This window comes from Polypterus senegalus, chromosome 1 (genome assembly GCF_016835505.1).
Source record: "Polypterus senegalus isolate Bchr_013 chromosome 1, ASM1683550v1, whole genome shotgun sequence".
Lineage (NCBI taxonomy): Eukaryota > Metazoa > Chordata > Cladistia > Polypteriformes > Polypteridae > Polypterus > Polypterus senegalus.
The window spans coordinates 221,850,481-221,877,214 of NC_053154.1; the positions used below are offsets into that span (position 1 = coordinate 221,850,481).

At 37.3% G+C, this 26,734-nt stretch overlaps 1 protein-coding gene across 1 annotated transcript in view; it reads right to left on the reverse strand.

Moving 5' to 3' along the window:
- waplb (WAPL cohesin release factor b) overlaps window positions 1–26,734 on the reverse strand; it is a 229,923-nt gene that overhangs the window by 117,904 nt on the left and 85,285 nt on the right. Inside the window, exons 4-5 of the mRNA XM_039769232.1 lie at window positions 25,237–25,553; window positions 12,178–12,299 (exon numbers count right to left, since the gene is read on the reverse strand). Coding sequence (XP_039625166.1) covers window positions 12,178–12,299; window positions 25,237–25,553 — 439 coding nt within the window. The remainder of the gene's footprint in view (window positions 1–12,177; window positions 12,300–25,236; window positions 25,554–26,734) is intronic.

Consider the following 26,734-nt stretch of genomic DNA (forward strand, 5'->3'; position numbering starts at 1 on the left):
GTTAATGGAGATTTGTGGGATGCACATCCAATTTTGGTGAGCTTGTGCAAATTGTAGCATCTTTTTCCTATTTGTAGTGGAGATGAGTGGTACCTGGTGGGGTCTTCTGCTGTTGTAGCCCATCCGCCTCAAGGTTGTGTGTGTTGTGGCTTCACACATGCTTTGCTGCATACCTCGGGTGTAACGAGTGGTTATTTCAGTCCAAGTTGCTCTTCTATCAGCTTGAATCAGTTGGCCCATTCTCCTCTAACATCTAGCATCAACAAGGCATTTTCGCCCACAGGACTGCCGCATACTGGATGTTTTTCCCTTTTCACACCTTTCCTTGTAAACCCTAGAAATGGTTGTGCGTGAAAATCCCAGTAACTGAGCAGATTGTGAAATACTCAGACCGGCCCGTCCGGCACCAACAACCATGCCACACTCAAAATTACTTAAATCACCTTTATTTCACATTCTGACATTCAGTTTGGAGTTCAGGAGATTGTCTTGACCAGGACCACACCCCAGAATGTATTGAAGCAACTGCCATGTGATTGGTTGATTAGATAATTGCATTAATGAGAAATTGAACAGGTGTTCCTAATAATCCTTTAGGTGAGTGTATATAAAAATGGTTTTATTTCAGGTGACTATCTGTTGAAGCTCTTTGAGAGAATGCCAAGAGTGTGCAAAGCAGTAATCAGAGCAAAGGGTGGCTATTTTGAAGAAACTAGAATATAAAACATGTTTTCAGTTATTACACCTTTTTTTGTTAAGTACATAACTCCACATGTGTTCATTCATAGTTTTGATGCCTTCAGTGAGAATCTACCCTTGTAATTGGTCATGAAAATAAAGAAAACACATTGAATGAGGAGGTGTGTCCAAACTTATGGCATGTACGTATGTATGTATTATTTTATATATAGTTATGAAAAAGAAAAGAAAATTTAAAAAATAACGTAACATGATTGTTTCGGTAATTGTTTTGATAAGTGTTGTTCTCATATCTATCTATCTATCTATATATATCTATCTATATCTATCTATCTATATATATATATATATATCTATATCTATCTATCTATATATATATATATATCTATCTATCTATATATATATATATATATATATATATATCTATCTATATATATATATATATATATATATATATATATATATATATATCTATATATCCATATCAATATCTATATCAATAGCAAAATACCCATGCTTGGCACACATGTATGTGTGTGTGTATATAATATTATTATTATTATTAATAATAATACAGAATATATAAAGTCAAAAGTTGAATATATAAAGTCATTGCTGGAATATATAAAGTCAAAACCTAAATATATAAAGTCAGAGTCAGAATTTATAAAGTCATTCCTGATTATATAAAGTCAACATCGGAGTATATAAACTCATTCCTGAATATATAAAGTCAAAGTCAAAATCTATTGATTGAAACGACTCTGAACTGAACTAAGTGAACAAAAACGTATTCAGAAAAATACATTTAAAAAACACTGTTCGGTTAATGTTTTGAAAATGATGCATGTTCCCTGCCCAGGATTTGTTCCTGACTTGCGCCCAGTGTTGGCTGGGGATTGGCTCCAGCAGACCCCCCGTGACCCTGTGGTGTGATTCAACGGGTGGAAATGGGTGGATATTCCAGCGCTTACTTTATATGTTCCGACGCAGACTTTATATATTGAAGTTTTGACTTTATATATTGCAGCGCTTACTTTATATATTCCGACGCTGACTTTATATACTCAGGTTTTGACTTTATATATTATTTGGGAATGACTTCATATATTCAAGTTTTGACTTTATTTATTCCTACAGTGACTTTATATAATCAAGTTTTGACTTTATATAGTTAAATGTAGTCATCATTGCATAACTTTTTCTTTACCACAGAAATTTAAAGACTAAATTCAACTTCCATTCCTAACAAAGATATTTCTGGCGACTAAATAGAACCTACTTATATCCAAATTCGAGCTATTGAGCCGTCGCCTGTCTGCCTGAATAAGTCACCCTCGGTTCGCTCTTACTTTTTTTACCGTTCATTTAATCGTGGCTAGTGACGGAAAAATTATAAAATTGAAGGAGGATGGCTTTACAAAAACAATTATTGATGGCGAATCGATTATTCATAAAGCTTCAATTGGTGATCTGTTTTTCTGTGTTAACCTCATATTTTTTCATACTTCTTCTCAAACCAAGGGTGTGCGAGGGTAAAATAAATTGGGAAGCGCTGATCAATGTAATCTGTGTACCATGAAATCATGCATTGACATAAGTTCCCCTTTGCTTGTATTGCAAAGTGTGATTAAATGCGTGATTTTTAACGCGTTATGGAGCACATGCATCGAAGCTTCTCAGCTGTGCTTGTGCTAAGAAAAGGAAACATTTTAAAAATAACGTAACACGATTGTTAATGTAACTTTTTGTAAGTAGTACCTGGAGGATTCAGTGTGGAGAAACTGTAGAGACAGCGTGTGTATTAACTTGTGGATTTTTCTGTGAGTATTTGGTGGCAGCGTCACAAAGTCGCTTCCATAACACTGCGTGCGTTAGCTGCGGAGCTCAGCTCATGGCGAAATGAGGTGAATGGAAGGGGAGATGATGACGTGACTCCCCCACCCGCCTTAAATGTCAATCCACCACAAACACAGTCTCTCGGAATTTGCATAAGCACAGCCCTTCACCTGCAATTTTAACTTAGTTACAAAGTGATCAAAACTCTCGTTTATATCCTGCGTCCTCTTATTAAACTTGTATCCCGCATTACCCGTGGGCATGACAAACACCAGCGGCAGCCTGTCTATGAACTTAATTTAAACTTTAGGATTACACCCTGCTTTGTTTCCGAAGTAGCAGCACTCATGAATATGGTTGTATATATCATTCGCTCGCTTATTGTTTAACTTCCTTCTTAATTGTATATTGCATGTTTTCTTCAGCGCATTTTTGGAGCTCTTCCTGGTTTTCTATGCACTGCGTTTACAGTCAGTTCACGTGATTATGTGGGAGGCGTGATGATGTAACATGAAACTCCGCCCCCACGGCTTTCGAGCTCAACTCCATTACAGTAAATGGGAAAAAAATAGCTTCCAGTTATGACCATTACGCGTAGAATTTCGAAACTTTTGTAAGGGAGCTATAAGGAATGAGCCTGCCAAATTTCAGCCTTATTTATATATATTTATTTATATCTATACTAATAAAAGCCCTCACTGACTGACTCACTGACTCATCACTAATTCTCCAAGTTCAAGTGTAGATACAAGGCTGAAATTTGGCAGGCTCATTCCTTACAGGTTACTTACAAAAGTTGGGCAGGTTTCATTACGAAATTCTACGTGTAATGGTCATAACTGGAACCTATGTTTTCGTCCATATACTGTAATAGACTGTAGACGGTGGTTTATTAACCACCTCAATAAACATGCTATTCTTGATAAATTTCAGTCGGGTTTTAGAACAAATCACAGCACAGAAACTGCACTCGTTAAAGTAGTAAATGACTTGCGAGTGAATGCAGACAGAGGCCATTTATCTGTTCTCATCCTCTTAGATCTGAGTGCTGCATTTGACACCATTGATCACAACATTCTTAGAAATCGCCTTAGTCAATGGGTGGGCCTCTCTGGCACGGTCTTAAATTTGGTTTGAATCCTACCTGACAGAGAGAAAATTTTTTGTTAGTTGTGGTAATTACAACTCGAAGACACATGATATCCGATATGGTGTTCCACAAGGCTCTATCCTGGGTCCGCTGTTATTCTCAATCTACATGCTTCCGTTAGGTCAGATTATCTCAGAGCACAATGTGAGCTACCACAGCTATGCTGATGACACACAGCTGTATTTATCAATAGCACCTGATGACCCCGATTCTATTGATTCACTAACACAATGTCTGACTTGTATCTCAGAATGGATGAATAGTAACTTTCTCAAGTTAAATAAAGAGAAAACTGAAATCTTAGTGATTAGCAATAATGGATACAATGGGGCTATTAGAAATAAACTGGATACATTTGGATTAAAAGTCAAGACTGAGGTAAAAAGCTTAGGGGTAATTGTTCACTGTAATCTGAATTTTAAATCGCATAATAATCAGATAACTAGGAGAGCATTTTTTCACTTAAGAAACATAAGTAAAGTTAGACCTCTTATATCACTGAAAGATGATGAGAAATTTAATACACGCGTTTATTTTCAGTCGACTAGATTACTGTAACGCACTCCTCTCAGGAGTGCCCAAAAAAGACATAAATCGTTTGCAAATAGTGCAGAATGCAGCTGCTAGAATCCTAACTAGAAAAAGAAAATCTGAACACATTACTCCAGTTTTGATGTCACTACACTGTTACCTGGGTCATTCAGGATTGACTTTAAAATTCTGCTTATGGTTTATAAAGCCTTAAATAATCTCGCCCCATCTTATATATCGGAATGTCTGACATCTTATATTCCAAATCGTAACCTCAGATCCTCAAATGAAGGTCTCCTTAGAATTCCAAGAACAAAGCTTAAAAGAAGTGGTGAGGCGGCCTTCTGCTGCTATGCACCTAAAATCTGGAATAGCCTGCCAATAGGAATTCGCCAGGCTAATAAAGAAGAGCAATTTAAAACACTGCTGAAAACATATTACTTTAACATGGCCTTTCTATAACTTCAATTTAATTTAATTTAACTTAATCCTGATACTCTATATGTTCAATTTCCTCATAATAACTATTCATGGTGGCTCTAAAATCCGTACTGACCCCTACTCTCTTTTCTGTTTCTTTTTCCGGTTTCTTTGTGGTGGTGGCCTGCACCACCTCCACCTACTCAAAGCTTCATGATGCTCCAACAACGATGGATAGATTTAAAGGCAGAAGTCTACGTGACCATCATCATCATCAATCCCTTCCGTGAGAACCCTAAATCCAAAGAGGACTGTTTCATTTATGTTAGGTAGAATGCCCAGAGGGGACTGGGCGGTCTCATGGCCTGGAATCCCTACAGATTTTTTTTCTTCAGCTGTCTGGAGTTTTTTTGTTTTTTCTGTCCCCCCTGGCTATTGAACCTTATTCTTATTCGATGTTAATTAATGTTGATTTATTTTGTTTTCTTATTGTGTCTTTTATTTTTCTATTCTTTATTATGTAAAGCACTTTGAGCTACTGTTTGTATGAAAATGTGTTATATAAATAAATGTTGTTGTTGTTGCAGCTCGATGGCCATGGGAAGCGGAGTTGCGTGTCACGTCATCACAACTTCCACGTAATTGAGTGGCTGCCCATATAAGGTAAATATGTGCTTAGCATATTCATAAGTAATAATATTACAAACTGATGTTAATTATATTTTGTCCATGAATATTTATTAAATAATTCCTAACAGTCTGTCCGCTTCCTTTCATAGCTTTTCCGATGGTTGTGCTGCTTCCAGGCATGTATTTTTGTATTAAAGCATTTAACCAATCACATTTCAGCCATCATTTGTTGCCAGGCAGAGAGGACTTTACAATCCATTGTGCAGGCACTCTAACACAGAATAAATGTTGATTAACCTATTGCTTCAACCAATCAGATTTTGAGTTGGTGTCAGTATGGCCCTCTAGTAGGTGTACAGCGATTGTCACCGTATTCAAACCCATTGATTGGATAGAAGCCGTAGGTACGATTTTCAGCATTAGCTTTGATGGCGATAGAAAGTGTTTTTATGGAACTGAGGCGCATGGATAATCCGTATGACAGAGTAATTGAACTGTTTTTGAGGAAAGAGAGGAGGATGGATTTTGTTTACAAATAATCCGAATTTTTGGTGAGTAAAATGTTGTGATTCTATCTGCGATGCAACGGCTCTTTATACTGTATTTCTGCATATTAAGATGGTTTTTATAACCATAAATTAGTTTGAGGGGTGGGTTGATTCAGACGGAGCAGTACTGAAGGCCTAGGTGTAAGATGCACGGTCTGCCAATGGACCAGATGATAAATAAATTTAATGAACATTACAGTTTTGTTTATTTTTGGGTTGTAGAGAGGCTCATGATTAAATGAACGGTAAAAAAGAAAGAGCGAAGCTATGGTGACTTATTGAGGCAGGCAGGCAGGCCAAAGCACAGTAGCACGGAGCTCGATGTAGTGCGCGTTAAGTCGATCTAAAATCGCGTTAAGTCGATCTAAAATGCCAGCTCAGATTAGAAAAAATATATCTTTTCAAGTTCTATTTGGATATAAGTAGGTTCTGTAAGTAGGCTCTGTTTAGTCTACAGAAATATCTTTGGTAGGAATGTAAGTTAAATTTAGTCTTTACATTTCTATGGTGAAGAAAAAGTTATGCAATGATGACTAAATTTAACTTGCATTCCTACCAAAGATATTTCTGTCGACTAAATAAAATTTCTTATATTTAAAATTTAAATAGAACTTAAACAGATATGATAGTTCATAATGCCCACGCAACACTACATGTACGTAAGAGCAGAAGTCATCCAATTTAACAAGCAGCGTATTGCACTGATACAAAATAGCCTGCCCATTAAATTATTTAGAAATGGATGGATGGATGGATAGATAGAGATAGGAGATATATATACAGTGGAACCTCGGTTTGAGAGCATAATTCGTTCCGGAAACGTGTTCGCAATCCAAAGCGAATTTCCCCATAAGAAATAATAGAAACTCAGATGATTCGTTCCACAACCCAAAACTATTCATATAAAAATGATTAATACAAAATATAAAGTAAAATACATAATAAAAATTAACCTGCACTTTATCTTTATAAAGAATCATGGCTGCTGTGAGTTTCTAAACTCATGTGAGATTCCACCCAACGGAACAACACGCGGAAGAGCGTCCCAAAGCAATCGCAGTCTCCCAGCGCTGTAGCAGTTCGCCGTATAAGCGCATCCAAAAAGACTGCAGACATGCTATAAGTGCCTGTCGTCAATGGGCCATACAAGGAACATTATAAAGATCCCGGTACAATAAATAACCGCGCTGTTGCTGTTTCAAGCTGAATAAAGCTGGTGTTAAAGTACTGAGACTCAGCTTCGTGTTTTGGGGAGCAAGACAGGGACTCGCACTTCACAGCGCACACAGTCACAATGCTGTAGTAAACAGATGTGACTATATCAGTGAGGCACACAGACTCAGACGAAGAATAGGAGACGAATGCCAGAGAGAGAGAGACCCGCTGGGTGGGCGAGCGAGATAGAGACGTGCTGAGCGGGTGAGCGAGATAGATAAGGAGAGAGAGAGAGAGAGAGAACGCGCGCTGGGCGAGCGAGCAAGCAAGATAAGGAGAGAGAGAGACACACAGACTCGCTGGGCGAGCAAGATGAGAGAGAGAGAGAGAGAGGCACAGGGGGAGCAAGATGAGAGAGAGTACCATCAGCTCAGTTGTGATCACATAACGCTCAGCAGACAAAGTGTATCCATACTACTCGTATTGCAAGACATCGCTCGTTTATCAAGTCAAAATTTATTAAAAATTTTTGTTCGTCTTGCAAAACACTCGTAAACCGAGGTTCCACTAGATGGATGGATAGATATATATACACATATACATACATATATATATATATATATATATATATACATATACATACATATATATATATACATACATATACACACATATATACATATATACATATACATACATATATATATATATATATACATATATATACATATATATATATATATATATATATACATACATATATATATATATATATATATATATATATATATATATATATATACATATATATATATATATATATATATATATATATACACATATACATACATATATATATATATATATACACATATACATACATATATATATATATATACACACACACATATATATATATATATATACACACATATATATATATATATACACACATATATATATATATACATACATACATACATATATATACACATACATACATACATACATACATACATACATACATACATATATATATATATATATATATATATATATATAAACTGCTCCAAAAAATAAAAGAAACACTTTGAAAACACATCAGATCTCAATGGGAAAAAGAAATCCTCCTGGATATCTATACTGATATAGACTGGGTAATGTGTTAGGAATGAAAGGATGCCACATCGTTTGATGAAAATGAAAATGATCAACCTACAGAGCCCTGAATTCAAAGACACCCCAAAAATCAGAGTGAAAAAATTATGTGGCAGGCTAGTCCATTTTGCCAAAATTTAATTGCAGCAACTCAAAATTGTACATACATGCCTGACAACATCGGTGCATGCTTCTAATGAGATGACAGATGGTGTTGTGGGGGATCTCCTCCCAGATCTGGACCAGGGCATCACTGAGCTCCTGGAGAGTCTGAGGTGCAACCTGGTGGCATTGGATGGACCAAAACAATGTCCCAGAGGTGTTCTATTGGATTTAGGTCAGGAAAGTGTGGTGGCCAGTCAATGGTATCAATTCCTTCATCCTCCAGGAACTGCCTGCATACTCTCACCACATGAGGCCAGGAATTGTCGTGCACCAGGAACCACTGTACCAGCATAGGGTCTGACAATGGGTCCAAGGATTTCATCCTGATACCTAATGGCAGCCAAGGTGCCTTTGCCAAGCCTGTAGCGGTCTGTGTGACCCTCCGTGGATATGCCTCCCCAGACAATCATTAACCCACCACCAAACTGCTCATGCTGAATGATGTTACAGGCAGCATAATGTTCTCCATGGCTTCTCCAGACCCTTTCACTTCTGTCACGTGCTCAGGGTGAACCTGCTCTCATCTGTAAAAAGCACAGGGCACCAGTGGTGCATCTGTCAATTCTGGTGTTCTATGGCGAATGCCAATCGAGCTGCATGCTGCTGGGCAGTGAGCTCAGGGCCCATTAGAGGACATGGGGCCCTTGGGTCACCCTCATGAAGTCTTTCTGGTTGTTTGGTCAGAGACATTCACACCAGTGGCCTGCTGGAGGTCATTTTGTAGGGCTCTGGTAGTGCTCATCCTGTTCCTCCTTGCCCAAAGGAGCAGATACTGGTCCTGCTGATGGGTTATGGACCTTCTATGGCCCTCTCCAGCTCTCCTAGAGTAACTGCTTGTCTCCTAGAATCTCCTCCATGCCCTGGAGACTGTGCAGGGAGACACAGCAAACCTTCTGGCAATGGCATGTATTGATGTGCCATCCTGGAGAAGTTGGACTACCTGTGCAACCTCTGTAGGGTACAGGTATTGCCTCATGCTACCAGTAGTGACACTGACTGTAGCCAAATGCAAAACTAGTGAAGAAACAGTCAGAAAAGATGAGGAGGGAAAAATGTCAGTGGCCTCCACCTGTTAAACCATTCCTGTTTTGGGGGTCATCTCATTGTTGCCCCTCTAGTGCATCTGTTGTTAATTTCATTAACACCACAGCAGCTGAATGAGATATTATATATATATATATATATATATATATATATATATATATATATATATATATATATATATATATATATATATATAGATATGATATATATATATATATAGATAGATATATATACACGATATATATAGAAAGAGAGAGAGAGAGAGATAGATAGAGATAAGTTCATAGACAGGCTGCTGCTGGCGTTTGTCAAGCCCACGGGGAATGCTGGATACAAGTTTAATGAGAGGACGGGATATAAGCGAGTTTTGATCACTTTGTAACTAAGTTAAAATTGCATGTGAAGGGCTGTGCTTATGCAAATTCCGAGAGACTGTGTTTGTGGTGGATTGACATTTAAAGGCGGGTGGGGGAGTCACGTCATCATCTCCCCTCCCATTCACCTAATTTCGCTCTGAGCTGAGCTCCGCAGCTAACGCAGCGTTACGGAAGCGACTTTGTGACGCTGCCACCAAATACTCACAAAAAAATCCACAAGTTAATACACAAGCTGGCTCTACAGTTTCTCCACACTGAATCCTCCAGGCACTACTTACAAAAGGTTACACTGACAATCGTGTTACGTTATTTTAAAAATCTTTCCTTTTCTTAGCACAAGCACAGCTGAGAAGCTTCGATGCATGTGCTCCATAACGCGTTAAAAAATCACGCATTTAATCACACTTTGCATTCCAAGCAAAGGGGAACTTCTGTCAATGCATGATTTCCTGGTACACCGATTACATTGATCATCGCTTCCCGATTCATTTTACCCTCGCACACCCTTGGTTTGAGAAGAAGTATTAGAAAATATTAGGTTAACACAGAAAAACAGATCACCAATTGAAGCTTTATGAATAATCGATTCGCCATCAATAATTGTTTTGGTAAAGCCATACTCAGTGTAATCCTCCTTCCATTTTATAATTTTTCCGCCACTAGCCATGATTAAATGAACGGTGAAAAAGTAAGAGCGAAGCGAGGGTGACTTATTCAGGCAGGCAGGCGACAGCTCAATAGCTCGAATTTGGATATAAAGTCAGCGCCCCCATAGTAAATGTGCGTGTGTATATATAAGCCAGCAACACTCATGACAATGACAAAACAATTACATTAACAATCATGTTATGTTATTTTAAAAATTTTTCCTTTTCTTTTTCATAACTTCTTTAAGCTGAGTCTATTGCGCCACGGAGGCAGTCATAATAAACAAGTGTCAATGTCGAACGTTAAGGCGGCTTTTTGTTTCTGCAGTTATATTTTTGAATAAAAGAGCAATTGTTGTGTTAGATTTGTACCTTCTGTGAAAATATTTCTTTGATATTTGGACTTTAGGCTTCATACATTATATAGTTTATGCCTACATTATGTCATCTACTACTACTACTACTGAGAGAACAGACATTTGTTCCAAACAACGATCTATTATTTCCACTCTAAAACTCCACTTTACTCCCAGAAAATCAATCAAGGCATGAGCTGGGAGAAGTTTGTGCACGTTCTAAGTCGGTTGGGGGATGGAATAGCAGGCTACTTGCAGCTTTTCTTTTATCAGCACATTTAGATTAACAAAAGACGCTGGCGTAGAAGTGAGAACGGTTTTAAGAAACGATTTAAGGTGGGACGGATTTTTTTTCGTAGGCTCTGGTAATTCTAGTGTTAACATACTACTTCTCCGCTGTGAAGCCCGGGTATTTTGCTAGTAGTATATAAATATCAGGCTTCTTTCAGTCTCTTAACTCAGACACCAAGAATGGTTGCAAAACATTAATAAATAAGACACAGATTTCTAAATGAAGCTATTTGTCTGTTCTTCTATTCCACTATGCTTTATTCATTCGCAAAAATTGCTCCATTCCCTCCTCAAGTATACTTTTCACTTATGCCACAGTTCACCACAACTTCTTTCAAATCTTCCAAAAAAAACCCCACTCTGAATAAAAATATTAATGATGGTTAACAGCATCATTTTCAGCAAGACCACAATATGAAAGTCACTGCATTAGACCAACCCAGCACTAAAATATTGTTTTACTTTTACATTTTGTGTTAATCTGCTACAACTCCGAAAGACTGAAGTGGCAACAATCCCAGACTTTACCCACATTTCACAATGCGGTAATGGGATCTGGTCTCAGTCCAACACACCCACCCTGGGTCAAGCTTTATTTTATGAAGACATTTATTCTGCAAAAACAACTTTGGTCAAAAAGACATTATTTCTTAAAAATATGGTAATCATTATAAACAAAAATTGAGCAAGATCCAAGTCTTATAAATCAACAAGATACAACACTGCATTTTAATTATTTATTTTACAATAATATAATTTTCTATTTATTTTACTATGTATGTAAAGACCAAATTTGCACTAGCAAGTGACTACCAGTGTCCATTATGTTACAAACCAGATTTGGCCAAGAAAATGATACTCCATCCAAAACATTTCAATAACAGTCTGGAGACTCTGTTCATCAACATGTCTTCTATAGGTCCTTACAATTTTCACTTACTGCCCTTGAAGTTTACTGCTTCACTCATGTCACATTACTGTCTTTGCAGCAAGGACAGATACAAAAGTGTTTTTTTTTTTTTCTTACAAAGAATGCATCAGTATAGTACAACCATGTTACTAAATTGATAGATACAAAAGAAACTGAAATTGACAAGTGAAAACAACAAGTTAAAGTCTATCTAGGAAAAACAACACGTATTTCTAATTAATCTTATAACCGCTTACCCGTTTGGGTCCACTGAAAATCTTCCTAGTGCTTTCCTTAGTCTTTTCAGACTGTTTATTCACAGCTCTCTTCATTACTTCAGATACTGTAGGAAAGGAATCATCATGGAAATCAAGAATGTCTATAAAAAAAAAAATAAAAACAAAGGGGATGAGATGCAACAGTCTTCAAAAGGCAACTGTTCTGAGCTAATACATTAACAGAAACCATTCACTGCTGTTTACTCAAACTAACCTTGGTTAAATGGCCAAACCAATGTATACACTAGCTACTGAAATACAACTATGATACAAATTAAAAAATTGGTAACTAAAGGAAAGAAAGTTATAAGAAAAAAAATTAACAAGCTGTTACTATCTTTAATGTAAAAGATTTTCCAACTAGAGGGATGTAAAGTAAAACATTAGTTACATATTACAATTTTAATTTTGGCTTTTTCAATGTTTAGATCTCTCCAAATATGGGTTTCCTCCAAAATAACATTTGCCTATATCTTATTTCAGTCTGTGTTTTGACTCCCAACTAAACCACTTAAGCAGAAATTGACGTCCAAACTCCAAAACAAAAAAACAAAAACAGCCTTCAAAATCCATATCTTCTACAACAGAAAATGGATGATTGCCCACAGCAATAAAGTTATCAAATTTCTTTGATTTTGTAAGAAACTATTCACAGGCTGAGCAACTGCAGTTTTGATTTCATGTGCAGCGGCATCGGATTAAATTCCTTTGCTCTGATGAATCAAAATCGGTCAACGGGGAGCACAGTTGCTTCATGCAGGTGAACTAACAGACTGGGCTATTGCAGCAAGTGCATCTTCATTATATGCAAACTGTGCGTTTGTCAGGATGGCGTGTCTTCAAGTGTGAAATTGGTTTGAATCCTACCTGGCAGGTAGAAAATTCTTTGTTCGTTGTGGTAATTATTATAGACACAGGATGTGGTGTACCACAAGGCTCTATCCTTGGTCTGCTGCTCTTTTCGATCTACATGCTTCCATTAGGTCAGATTATCTCGGGGCATAATGTGAGCTACCACAGCTATGCTGATGACATGCAAATGTATTTATCAATAGCACCTGATGACCACAACTCTGTTGATTCACCGACACAATGTCTTACTTGTGTTTCTGAATGGATGAGCAGTAATTTTCTAAAGCTAAATAAAGAGAACTGAAATTTCAGTGATATGCAATAATGGATATAATGAGGTTATTACAAATAAACTTGATACATTAGGATTAAATGTCAAGATGGAGGTAAAGAATTTAGGGGTAATTATTGACTCTGACCTGAGTTTTAAATCACATACTTTATTAAGCAGGTTACTAGGACACCATTTTTTTCACTTAAACATAGCAAAAGTTAGACCTCTTATAGTTCATCTTTTGTTTTCACTGGACTAGATGACTAACACACTCCTCTCAGGACTACCCAAAAAAAGATATCAATCGATTGCAATTAGTGCAGAATGCAGCTGCTAGAATCTTAACTAGGAAAAGAAAACCTGAGCACATTTCTCCAGTTTTGATGTCACTACACAGGTTACCTGTGTCATTCAGATTTGACTTTTAAATACTGCTTATGGTTTACAAAGCCTTAAATAATCTCGCTCCATCTTATATTTCGGAATGTCTGACACCTTACATTCCAAATCGTAATCTTAGATCTTCAAATGAGTGTCTGCTTAGAATTTCAAGAGCTAAACTTAAAAGTGGAGAGGTGGCATTCTGCTGTTATGCACCTAAAATCTGGAATAGGCTGCCAAAAGGAATTCGCCAGGCTAATACAGTGGAGCACTTTAAAAAAACTGCTAAAAACACATTAATTTAACATGGCTTTCTCATAACTTTATTTTAGTTTAATCCTGATGCTCCGTATACTTAGTTATCATTACTATTCATGTTGTCTCCAAAATCCATACTAACCCCTACACTCTCTTCTGTTCTTTTTCCAGTCTTCTGTGGTGGCTATCTGTGCCACCACCACCACCTAATCAAAGAACCGTGATGTCCCTGCATTGATGGATTAAAGGCCAGAAGTCCATGCGACCGTCATTACCAAGTACTTTCCATGAGAACCCTCAATACAATGAGGACTGATCATTTACATTAGGTAGAATGCCTAGAGGGGGCTGGGCAGTCCAATGGCCTGGAACCCCTGCATATTTTATTTTTTCTCCAGCTGTTTGGAGGTTTTTTTGTTTTTTCTGTCCTCCCTGGCCATTGGACCTTACTTTTATTTATTTATATGTTAATTAGTGTTCTCTTATTTTAATTCTTACTTTGTCTTTTTTTCTCTTTCTTCATCATGTAAAGCACTTTGAGCTACATTATTTGTATGAAAAGGTGTTATATAAATAAATATTGCTGCTGCTGTTGAAATAAATATGGTGTTAATGAAATTAAATACTGTAAACACAAGTATCTGTTAACTACTTATATTTAGACTTAATGTATTATGCTGTTATTGTTAAAATTGCTTTACAGGGACTAAATTATCTCCCAGTAAGGTATAAAAGTGATCTAATTTAAGAGTGGTAGAAACCATACCCACACTACTTCAGAGAAGAAGGAAAAAAGTAAAGGAGGATTGGAATTTAATTTTAAGTTATTATTTAAAGAAATTAGGGTGTCCAAAACTTTAGTGACTGTTTGGCATGATCAATTTATTCTGGAAAACAAACAACTGACAGATTAAGAATTTTAGAACTGTTGCTAATAAGTTCTTTACTTTACCCATTGTGTTATAGAAGGTGAATTTTCAGTGAGATAAGGTGGTAAGCTAGCAGTGCTGTGATCAGAACAGACAGAGGTTCATTTAAGTAGTTTTAACATACATTATACCAATCAGTGCTGTAAATGTATTTACGATTACTGTGATTAACAGAAATCCTGCTACTGACACTGTGCGACTATGTGCAAGTCCACTTGCCTGTGCTCCAACTTGTGAAAAAACCAAAACCAACTGTATCTCTCAAATGTTCTAAGCCACTTTGGATAATAGAAACAACTGCAGTTATGTTTAAGAAAATGTGACATATTTGATACTATACCCAACAGAACAATACTCAGTAATTAGCACAGGAAAAATAAATATATATAAAATGAACATTACTAACATTAAGTCACTATCCATATTACCCTATGAAAGGACAAAAGCAACTAGAAGTTCCCCATGTAGCTATTAATATTAATTAAAATTATATAAATAGTTAAGAACTTGGAAAGGATATGATTAATTGTACAACAGAAACACTAAAAAGGTACCAATCATCTATTCATAGATTAATTCCAGTCTGAAGATGCACAGAAGCAAAAGTAGCTTTTCAGGCATAGAAAAACTGTAAACCCACCTCAGTTTGTTGTACATAATACCACTAAATAACTTGCTCTGTGCACCACAAAAATCAAATGCAGCTTCCATTCTATCCCCCATCTTAGATTTATATTACTTAGGGGACCTGCACCTTTTTTATGCAATTAATTATTTTAAAAAACGTTTGACAAAGTCAATTGTTTACAATAATAATTTGTAGATATTCAGTCAATTCAGACTAATTACGCTTACATAATTTCTTTACCCTCCCATTTATTTCCATAAAAGTGACTTTTGTACTTTTATAGTTAACTGTTACTTAAAGCATCAGGAGAAGGGTGCTGCTGTATTAGTTGCTTGTACATGCAAGCCCGTTCCCTGGCATCTTTGGAATCCAAGCTGTGGAGAATGGGTAAAAGTAAAATTGATTGGTATAACTGTTGTCAAGATAAAATTGTTTCTCATTTTTAAATTAGATGAGCTTGCAGATCAGTCAATGCTTTTCAATGGGAGATTCTGAAAAATTATAACTTTGTACAACACAATCTGTTTGACATATCAACTAAAACTGAACTGTTCCAACAAATTTCCCTGAAGAAAAAACATGCTAAATTTCAACAAAATAGGTCAATGTTGCTTCATGCAGGTGAACAAACAGCCTGGGCTACTGCAGTAAGTGTATCTATCATTATATGCAAACTATTCTTGTACAGCAAACACCGTCAACATGCTCTACAATTTAATGTCCTGTGTATTCCATTCTACAACCAGAATATCACAGCATTTCTTCTAAGATTTTCCATCAAGCAGCAACTATCTTTGTTTATGCTGCCTGATTCCTCACCCTACCGGGGTCAAAAAAATCTACTGGATAGCAGCTCTCAACTTTTGTAATTGTTGGCAAGCAGAGTAAATGATATCCAAAAGGTGATGGATAAGCCCACCTTCTGATGTAGACCCAAGGCTAATGAGCCGATACCTTGACCAGTTTTCTCATTCACCCAAAGATTGACTCCGCTATACAACAGAGTTTAGTCAAAGTCAATAAAGTCCACTGTTCTCTTATAAAACTTATTGTAGATAGTGAAAAAAATCCCTTTTTATCTGTTTAATCATAACCAGCACCCCTTCCCTTTTTGGCAGCATAATCACGTTTTTTATTAACTGACTACTCATTGAAGAAACAAAAACTTGTACAAAAAAAATAAATTACTATATCAGAACTATTCTGACTACAACATTCCATTCATCCCAACAAGCAAAGCATCCTTACGAAGTTCCCCAATTTTAAGGTTGTTGAAGTCCGTCTCTAACACAAACTACTCTAATTTATTCCATGTGTCCATGGCTCTGTGTCAAGTAAAACCAACATTTATGCAAAATTTGCCCTCAAATTTCCAAGTGTCCCTGTGTTCTTGTTGAAGAATTTATTTTAAACTAGCAAAATACCCGCTCTTCACAGCGGAGAAGTAGTGTGTTAAAGAAGGTATGAAAAAGAAAAGGAAACATTTTGAAAATAACGTAACATGATTGTCAATAACCAGGTTTCCATCCAAGGAGTTTTTGCGAAAAAATATTTAGCGCTTCAAATTTTAGCTGATGGAAATGCTAATTATCGAAAAAATGACGTACATGTCGACATATTTTTCCGTTTAACTTTAGCGCAAAAATTCCATATTGATACTTCAGATTTCGCAAAAACTACATTGAAAACACTTTTTGTCAGAAAAAAAGGGCTTTAACGCAAATAAATGTGTCACATGATACATTTTCATCACGTGCAATCAAAACGAGAATAGCGGAGCGGTTCGCATGGTCTGATGAAGAGACTCGTTATTTCTCGTGATGAGCCAATGCAGTAGCGGATAGGCTGGGTCTCTTGCTACTAAAAGGGGTACCTGAACTCGCTCCACATCTACTGTAGCCTGGGGGTGTCTCTCAGGATGTCTAAATAATACAAAAACCACAAAGGTAATTTACTATGCCAGTCAAAATATTTAATAAACCATTTTGTTTCATTATCTAAACATTTTTTTTCTTATTATTAAATGGCAGATGTTTTAGCATATATGAGAAATTCTCTCATTAATATTAACTTTAGTTTTTTTTATTAAACGTCATTATTTTGTATTGATTCAAATTTCAGTTTTAATTAAAAACCTTAAGGGAAGCAGGTTACAGTACTAATTCAGTTGTTATTGCACTGAGAAGGGATGTTGAAAGGTAGGCTCACCTGTACAGCTCCAATGCTGCAAACACAGCTGCATCATGGGCACTTCCAGGAGTGCCAACGCAAATGTCTCGTTTTAATGAGCCTGTCATCAACAAGGGCCTGGAGAACAATAGATGGCCACCCTTTGCGATTAATGTAATCGCGGTAGCCTTCCGTCGGCGGAAGAATAGGCACATGCGTGCCTGCCATCCAGCACACCGTAAATCTGTGGCACAAGATGCACCAAGGAATTGCGGTATGCAATTTCATTGGCCTCCGCTACAGTCAGAAATCTGATATAACGCCACATTAATTTTTCTTTAATAGCGGTGCACACAGCATATACACATGGATGGACGGTAGTTTTACTAACCCCGAAAGTTTCTCCAACTACTTTATACTCGGCGCAGGTTGCCAGCTTGTAAAGGGCGATGGCAATCCGCTTCGGGGTTGGAACCGGTGGTCGGTGGCAACCTGTGATGGGCGCAACATCAGGACTGATGAATCCACACAACATCTTAAACATCGGCCGTGTCATTCTAAAATGTTGCAGCCAGAGATTTTCTGTGAAGTGTCTCCCCACCACCTCCTCCCAGAAGGTCTTATTCCTTTGTCTCTCCCATACCCGTGGGTTTTGTCGCACTGGGGTACTTTCTTCGAGCTCTAGGGCTATCAGACAAGCAACTGCTTTATTCTGCTGTTGTCCTTGGATATTATGTACAATTCCAATTATTTGTGAAACTGAAACAACAGTAAGCTGGCAAATTTCAAAAAACTGTCTGAATAATCTCTCCATTTCTTTGTTTAGTGGATGGGGTGTAACGTGGAAAACAAAAGGCAAATTTGCGACATACACAAAATTATGTATGGAAACGGCTCAAGGGCAGATTTTTTTTCGCGATACAACAAAACTTATGTGACAGTTCGTTTTGGAGGGGATGACGTCATCACGCACACCATTTTATCGATATAAAGCCGGTTGGATGGAAACAGGCTGAACACAGCAAATTTCGCACATTTTTTAATGTATATTCTGTTTGTAGATAACAAAACGTCGCAAAAAACTGGATGGAAACTTGGCTACAGTAATTGTTTTTATATTTATATAGACCCCAGTCACAAAGAACCACATTGGTTTTTGTAACTGCAATGAACTACATGAATGTCCGGGGGCAGTATCGTTTGTTATTGTTTGTCAAGACTTCACACAGTCCTACCAACGAAGAATGACGTCTGAGGCGAAGAATAATGTATAGGAAAATAAACATGGCTGCAATGGCGAGTCAGATAGAAGGAGGAAGGAGACGGAAATAAATTGAGAAAGAAACTTTCTAAAGTGTGGGAGCACTTCCCCGAAAAAGAAAAAAAAGTTGAATGCAGATTATGCAAAGCTGAGCTTTCTTTTCACGACAGCAGCACCACCGAGATGCATGAGCATCTGAAACGCAAGTATCCTGGAGCTGTGATGCTGCCATCTCTTGAGAGGTAAGTTTTAGCAAGTAAAGTTAGTGTCACGATGTTAACATTGATGTTTGTACAATAATGTGTATATCAAGGTTTCAACAATGATAGTTAACCCTTAAACCAACATACTTGGGGGTTAATGCACCCCGGATGCCAAATACTTTCTAGCTGCAGTTTAAGTAAACGTCACAATTCACAAAGAAAATGTGAAATTTCAATGGAACACATTTTATTCATGCCAAGAGTATCACAATTACTGTAACACTGATCATTTTACACACTGCAAATGAACTGTAAAAACAATTAAAAAAAACTACTCCAACAATCTATTATATGTTCAAGGTGCAACTGAAGTTATTGATGAAATTCAGTAAATCACTGAGCCAACTGCGCTTGAACTGGCTGCATGCAAACACACAGAGGTAAACGCTGATGACTGCAGGCTAAATCCCAGAGAGAGTGGTGCTGCAGTTCTTCCGGGGCCAGCAGTGCTCATGAGCTGGCTGCTCAATGATGTACGGCATTGACCTATCAGGTCTGTGCTGCCAAATTGCTCTGTGAAGCAAATATAGCTGGTTTCGGGGTTCAATGAATGTACGGCGCCGAATATACTGGCCTCGACTCTAGCCGGTTGTGGTGGTTTAAGGGCTAAGTGAATATAATTTCAGTTATGTTTGCTAGCGTGTTTGGAGCTATAGTAAATGAGTGAATAGCTGAGCCATCCCAGTTTTTTTTTTTCTTCTTTTATCATATATTTGAGTTCATATGAATAGTAAACCATCTCTAACTAATGTTAGGTAACTTGTGTTTTGGAGTATAGTCAACCCTCGTTTATCGCGGTTAATCCGTTCCAGACTCTGCCGCGATAAATGAATTTCCGCGAAGTAGGATTCTTTATTTACAAATCGAATATTTTCGCAGTTAGAGCATAGAAAACCTGTTTACAACCTTCTAAATACAGTAATCCCTCCTCGATCGCGGGGGTTGCGTTCCAGACCCCCACGCGATAGGTGAAAATCCACGAAGTAGAAACCACGTTTGTATGGTTATTTTTATATATTTTAAGCCCTTATAAACTCTCCCACACTGTTAACATTAGAGCCCTCTAGACATGAAATAACACCCTTTAGTCAAACGTTTAAACTGTGCTTCATTACAAGACAGAGATGGCAGTTCTTTCTCACAATTAAAAGAATGCAAACATATCTTATCTTCAAAGGAGCACCGTGAAGAGCAGATAATGTCAGAGAGGGCGCTCGCTAAGAAAAGCAAACAATCAAAAAATCAATACGTGCACAATACGTATACAGAAGCACCGCGATAAAGCGGCATTTTGTAGAGGAGCGTCCTATCTTCTAGGCAAACAGCCACTGTGTAAACAGCCCCCTCTGTCAGGCAGAGAGAGTGAGAGAGACAGAGAGAAGCAAACAAAACAAGCGCGCCACGCGGGAAGCATATCTTCTAGCAATGAGGAGTTTTAGTTAATATGTAATACATGCTCTGATTGGGTAGCTTCTAAGCCATCCTCCAATAGCGTCCCTTGTATGAAATCAACTGGGCAATCAAACTGAGGAAGCATGCAACCTAAATTAAAAGACCCATTGTCTGCAGAAAGCGGCGAACCAGCAGAAAGTCCGTGAAATATATTTAGATGTGCTTACATTTAAAATCCGCAATAGAGTGAAGCCGCGAAAGTCGAAGCGCGATATAGCGAGGGATTACTGTATATCATTAATTAACTTGTTACATATTATTGTCCGTTATTTTTTTATTTTGGCATAATATAGTACATGTGATAAACTGCAACACTTTTCCTTCAAAGTGTGATGATTAAAACATCTTTCTGTCTAAAAAATCATTCTTGTGTATTCCTGCTACCTCTATTCCCTCTGAGCGTCTCTTCTCAGCAGCTGGGAACATTCTCTCAAAGAAGAGAGCCAGCCTCACACCAGAGCATGTCAAAATGCTCACGTTCCTGCACTGCAATCAGGAATATATGAAATGAATCTTTTATAAACTGTAAATTACTTTTTATTTTATTTGGATTGAAGCTTTATTTATACTTTTGGACTTTAAGACACACCAGTGGACATTTTTGGTTAAGTTAAATGCACCTTTTTTTGTTTAAAGACTACAGTAATCCCTCGCTATACTCCCTTCGCGGTTTCGCTCTATCGCGGATTTTATATGAAAGCATAACTAAATATATAACGCAGATTTTTCGCTGCTTCGCGGGGTCTGCGGACAATGTGTCGTTTTATTTCCTGTACATGCTTCCTCAGTTGGTTTGCCCAGTTGATTTCATACAAGGGACGCTATTGGCGGATGACTGAGAAGCTAACCAATCAGAGCACGCAGTTAAGTTCCTCCTTGCTGAATGCAGTGTTAACCAGGAAGTCTCGTCTCGCTCATTCAGCATCAACGTGTTTCGCTGTGTAAAGAGTTGTGCTCTTTTGTGTTTATCTTTGTGCATAGTCAAGCCCTTCATTATGGCTCCAAAACGATCTGCTACTGCTTCAGGGGCCGTGCCCAAGCGCAAACGGAAGATGTTAACGATTGCGAAAAGGTAAGCGCTTTGGATTTGTTGAAGGCTACGATTCTTTTTATTTAAAAAGTAGGAAAGGAATATAAGATCTACGGCCGCAGTGTCCTTTTAACCAGGGTGCAAAACAAGTTGTAAGTGGATGTAATAAGGCAGTAGTCTGGATGGAATCTGCTTTAGGGATTTGGATTGAAGACTGCAAGAAGAAGAACAATGGCAGTGCTACACAATCGCCTGAAGTGGCTCCTTTAAGGGCTGTAACGCTCTCCTTTGTTGTGCAGTAAAATTAAACTCATTGTTCTCGGACAAGTCGTGTCATTGTTGGTGAGTAACCATAATTAATTTTCTACTTACAGTACTTAGTACATGTACGTACGTTTAGTGTCACTGTACACACACATTTACTGTATACTATTTTTGTTGCATTGTACATATTTATTGCTGGTGGCCTGTCTATCGTAATGGCTGTAACATGTGATATCGGAGACACTCAATATCTTTAAAATAATACTTAGGTTTTACTGTATATAAACAGTGTGTTTATATACATAATTTCAATGAATCTTACCAAATATCTTGAGAATACACAGGGATTATGCTGTATAACTCTGCGGGGAATATTTATAAACAGTGTGGGAGAGTTTATAAGGGCTTAAAATATATAAAATAACCATAGAAACATATGGTTTCTACTTCATGATTTTCACCTATCGCGGGGGGGTCTGGAACGCAACCCCCGCGATCGAGGAGGGATTACTGTACATGCACTTTAGTTTTTATTGTTTAATGTATTTCACACTAATATAAAAACATCTGATTATTTTTAAATTCATATGTATCACTGGATGTTATTTTAATTTGATTGTTATTAATTTTAATCGTGTTAATGCACAGACATAAGAGTGACATTCACAGGTGGACAGACGTGAGCAGATGAGGTAAGACATGCACTGGAGCCCAGAACAGGATGTGCAACCACAGGTTGCAAGCATGAAATAATCGTGATTAATCGGGGGAAAAAATTGAACGATTGACTACCAAAATAATCATTAGTTGCAGCCCTACCCGAGACTGATCCATGAAGAATATCACTTTTAATATCACCAAAGTTTAAAAACGTTCCTCTTACCATAACACTGTGTATGGGTGAGTTTAAAATTGGCTCAAACACATAGAACAATGTCTTGAGTGTCCCTTTATTTTAGTTTTATTTCTAGCTTCTGACATGGTACCTTATCAAAAGCCTTATGAAAATCAGGGTAAATATTTTATGAAATTCTTTGATCATATGCTTTTGTTGTTTCCTTAAAGAACATCAGTACATAGTGAAACATGAGATTTTCTGTGTGAATACATGCCGACTAACTGCTAATAAACTGTTTTTATACTAATACCTATTCTTGACATGCTATGTCCAAACTTATCCTTAACAATGCCTTGATTACCCATGATCAATGCTAAGGTTACCTTCTTTAAGGTCCCATTCACACTTGAGCATTGTAAATTTCCAGCACTTAATTTTTTTCAAGCTTTTTAATAGCTTGCACTTGCCAAGTGTTTGTTAAACTTTGTGCGTTTTTCATGTGGTTTTCTGGAGTTGCTCGAAATTTTTAAAGCATTTTTCCAATGTTTCAAAGAAGCATTTTGTACAGAAAATATGACTGACATTTTCATTTTGTAAGTTGTTAAGTATTGTAATGTTATGAGGGGACTGTTGCATCACCAGAAAGTCTTCTACGGCTGTAGTGCTTTTAATCCTGACAATCACAGTACCAAACAGCAGGTGCTGTCAGCATCGTGATCGCATATAATGGGTTCACCCTGTTCTGCCACAAAGGCAATCAAGAGGACAATTCTGGTCTGTTTGAAGCACACTGACAAATTACAAGATTACACACAGATGTCAATAAGCATGTAAGAAGTGATATTTGAAGGAAAAAAAAATTCAAGAAAACAAGCTGTCTGTAAAATCATGCTAGCATATGACTCAGTCATATACTAAGAGCTAGTGAGGAAATACGCAAAGGTATTCAATTAATAAAAAAATTAACAAACATTTAATCCTGAAAGAGCTGAAGGATCAATTTAAGATGAGAAGTTTAGGGACACTGGAAGACGGTAATGTTTGCAGTAGCACTGGGTATAAGTAGTAAATATGGTAGAAAGTCAACCACACCTTTATGGGGCACAACCGCATAGCCAAGCAGAAAAATGTGTGCTGCATGCAATCCAGCAAGAGAAACATACTAAAAGTACCTGTTTAGTTTTAATTCAGTTATTTGCTAAAGTTAATTTTAAACAGTGTGATCTAGTGGCACAGTGGCTAATGTTCACTCGGAGGATCAGAATTAAGATGAAAAAGGAAGATGGATGTTATTTACTTCACAAAGGATTAAATGTATTTTCTTAATTGAAAATATTAACACATGTCTAGGTTTAGTGTTAAATCAGGTAATACCCAGGTATACACACTCACCGAAAAATCCAGAAATGCATGGGCAAACCATGCAAACTCCATACAGTTAGTGCTGAGGAATGCCAGCTCTGCGCTACCACTCCACTTATGTGTTCATTGGTACTAAATTTTAACATCACTAAAATGAAATGGATACCTATAACTTGTGTTGAATTCTTGTTATTCAATGACAAGGTATCTTCACACTTGATCGCATTCGCTGTCACTAGATGACCAAAGCATGGCAACACCTGCCTTTTTTTTTTTTTTTTTTAACAGTTTCAATGAAATAGTTTAATCATTATTCACCTACGAAGAGTCTGAATTTCTGCAGCAACACTTCCAAATAGCTTTATTTTCTTTTACCAACATTTATAAGCGTTACCATTGATTTCAGTGTTGCAACTGTTTGGCTGAAACAGCTCAAAACCTATTGTTCAAGAAGTTTTCGGCTCGCTGCTAAAACGCTGAGAGTAAATATTATACCTGAAAACAGTGACAAATAAGTTTTTAAGTGGTTTAAGAGCAGTCTCTACTAAAACACTAGAAATATGATTTGGTTTTAATGGGTTCTTAGGGTTGTGGCTTGCTTGTTTGATATTCCTAAAATATAGTATTACTATAGTAGTGTGCAACTTTTAAAACTAATATTAAATAGCTGAATCATGCTCACTCTTAATCACAGTCAGCTTAAGCTGAAAATGCTGAACTCCATCAATCTGTCTCCTCAGAGCTTATATATACCTTGCCGTTCCAGAAACGGCCTAAGCGCACTCATCTTGACTTTATCACTGCAATGTCTTTTTTCTAACATGGAGAGCACACCTGTACACTTTTGGTCCCCTATGTCTATGCCATGAAGAAAAGTCATACAAAAACAATTACAGCAGAAACAGATTCTTAATAAAAATATAATTAACTTTGGCATAACAACAATTTCCTCATTTACAGCGTTTCACTTTTTCACCTTGAAACCTAAACAAAGAAACTGTTTTAACAATAAACTTGCATTCTACTTTTCAGACTTTAATTTTATAAAAACTGTGGTAATTCCGTCTTTACTCTTACCTGTGTTAGAACTGGTCTGGCTATCTTGAGAATCATTTTCTGAATGCTGAGAACTTGGCGGTGGTAGAGAAAAGGCAACAGAAGCAGCTTCAATCATTGCTTTTTTCTTTGAATTTCTCTTGTCTTGTACAAGCAGATGATCTTCTTCCTCACTATCACTTTCACTCAGATCATCAAATCCAAAGTATTTTATTTTGTAATTTGCACCACCTGAGGCTGCAACATCACCCTTGATTCCATAGACTTCATTTTCTTCATCAAATCCAAAAAACTCCAGCTTTGCATCTTTTTTGGACTTGCTTTGAGTGGGTCGGAATCTATATGGAGACAAATATCAGCATTACACACCTCATTAACAATAAGCAAAGACAAAAACCTAATATTTGAACTGTTTTTAAAAATCTTTCGAGTTACTTTAGTTTAAGGTTTATACATTCCAGACAAGACTACTTTCTAACATCACTCTCAATCGAATTATAAACATTGGTGTTACAACTAGGAAACCCATTCCCGGACATTTTTCATTCTTGCATTCCCGGGAATAAAACTGCTGTAATACCAGGGAAACCAGGAACGGCCAAGCTCGCATATATAGCGTGTAAAAATCGATCAAGAAATAACAGAGTTATAGTTGAAAATAATTACAAGGCACGGTTTTTTGGCCCATGGTGTAGTGTTTTTCAGATTGATTCAGTCAACCAGCAGCAGTCGTCAGTGTCCCGGCTCCCACTAAGACTGAGTATAGTGGAATGGGAAGAATCTGCACTCGGTAGCTCACGAATGCCGGGACAGGGCAGACTTCATTAATGTCTGTCAGACAACAGCTTTGAACAGCAACTTGAAATTGCAATGTGTCAGTCTGTTGCATCCGCATTATCTGTGCCAAGAAACTTGCCATCACAGTGATGACAAGAAACTGGATACATCAGTAAAAGCTGAAATGGCGGTGTTTCAGAGCAACGCAAGTGCGGGCGTTGTTTAGAAAAAGTATCAGTATCTGATCAGGTAGATCACGTTGCATTCAAAAAAAAAAATTTTTTAAATGTTAGTCTATGATATATCCTTCCTATGGCATTTGCCACTTGATTGACATACAGGGCAGCCAGTCTGAGATCTCTTTTCTTCTAACACACTGGTCATCCCACATGCACCCATACAATCAGATTGTGATTCAGACTACGAATGCCATGAATGTAATTACCACGATCTACATGCTGTCAAATAAACGAACCACAGGCAGTGGCTTCGCCTCTGACGCTCAGTGAGTGTGCATCCCTGATGAGCCCAGAATTAGGGCGAAACACATGTCGCTTACTCCTTGCATTATTTGACAGTAAAACTTTGCAACATTCTATGATCTGCTTCTCGCAACTGAAGAGGGCAGCGTGGCAGATGTGTGCCGACACAAGTGTTACCTGGTAGGTAACCACCCATATAATCAGATTGTGATTCAGACTATGAATGCCATGAATGTAATTACCACGATCTACATGCTGTC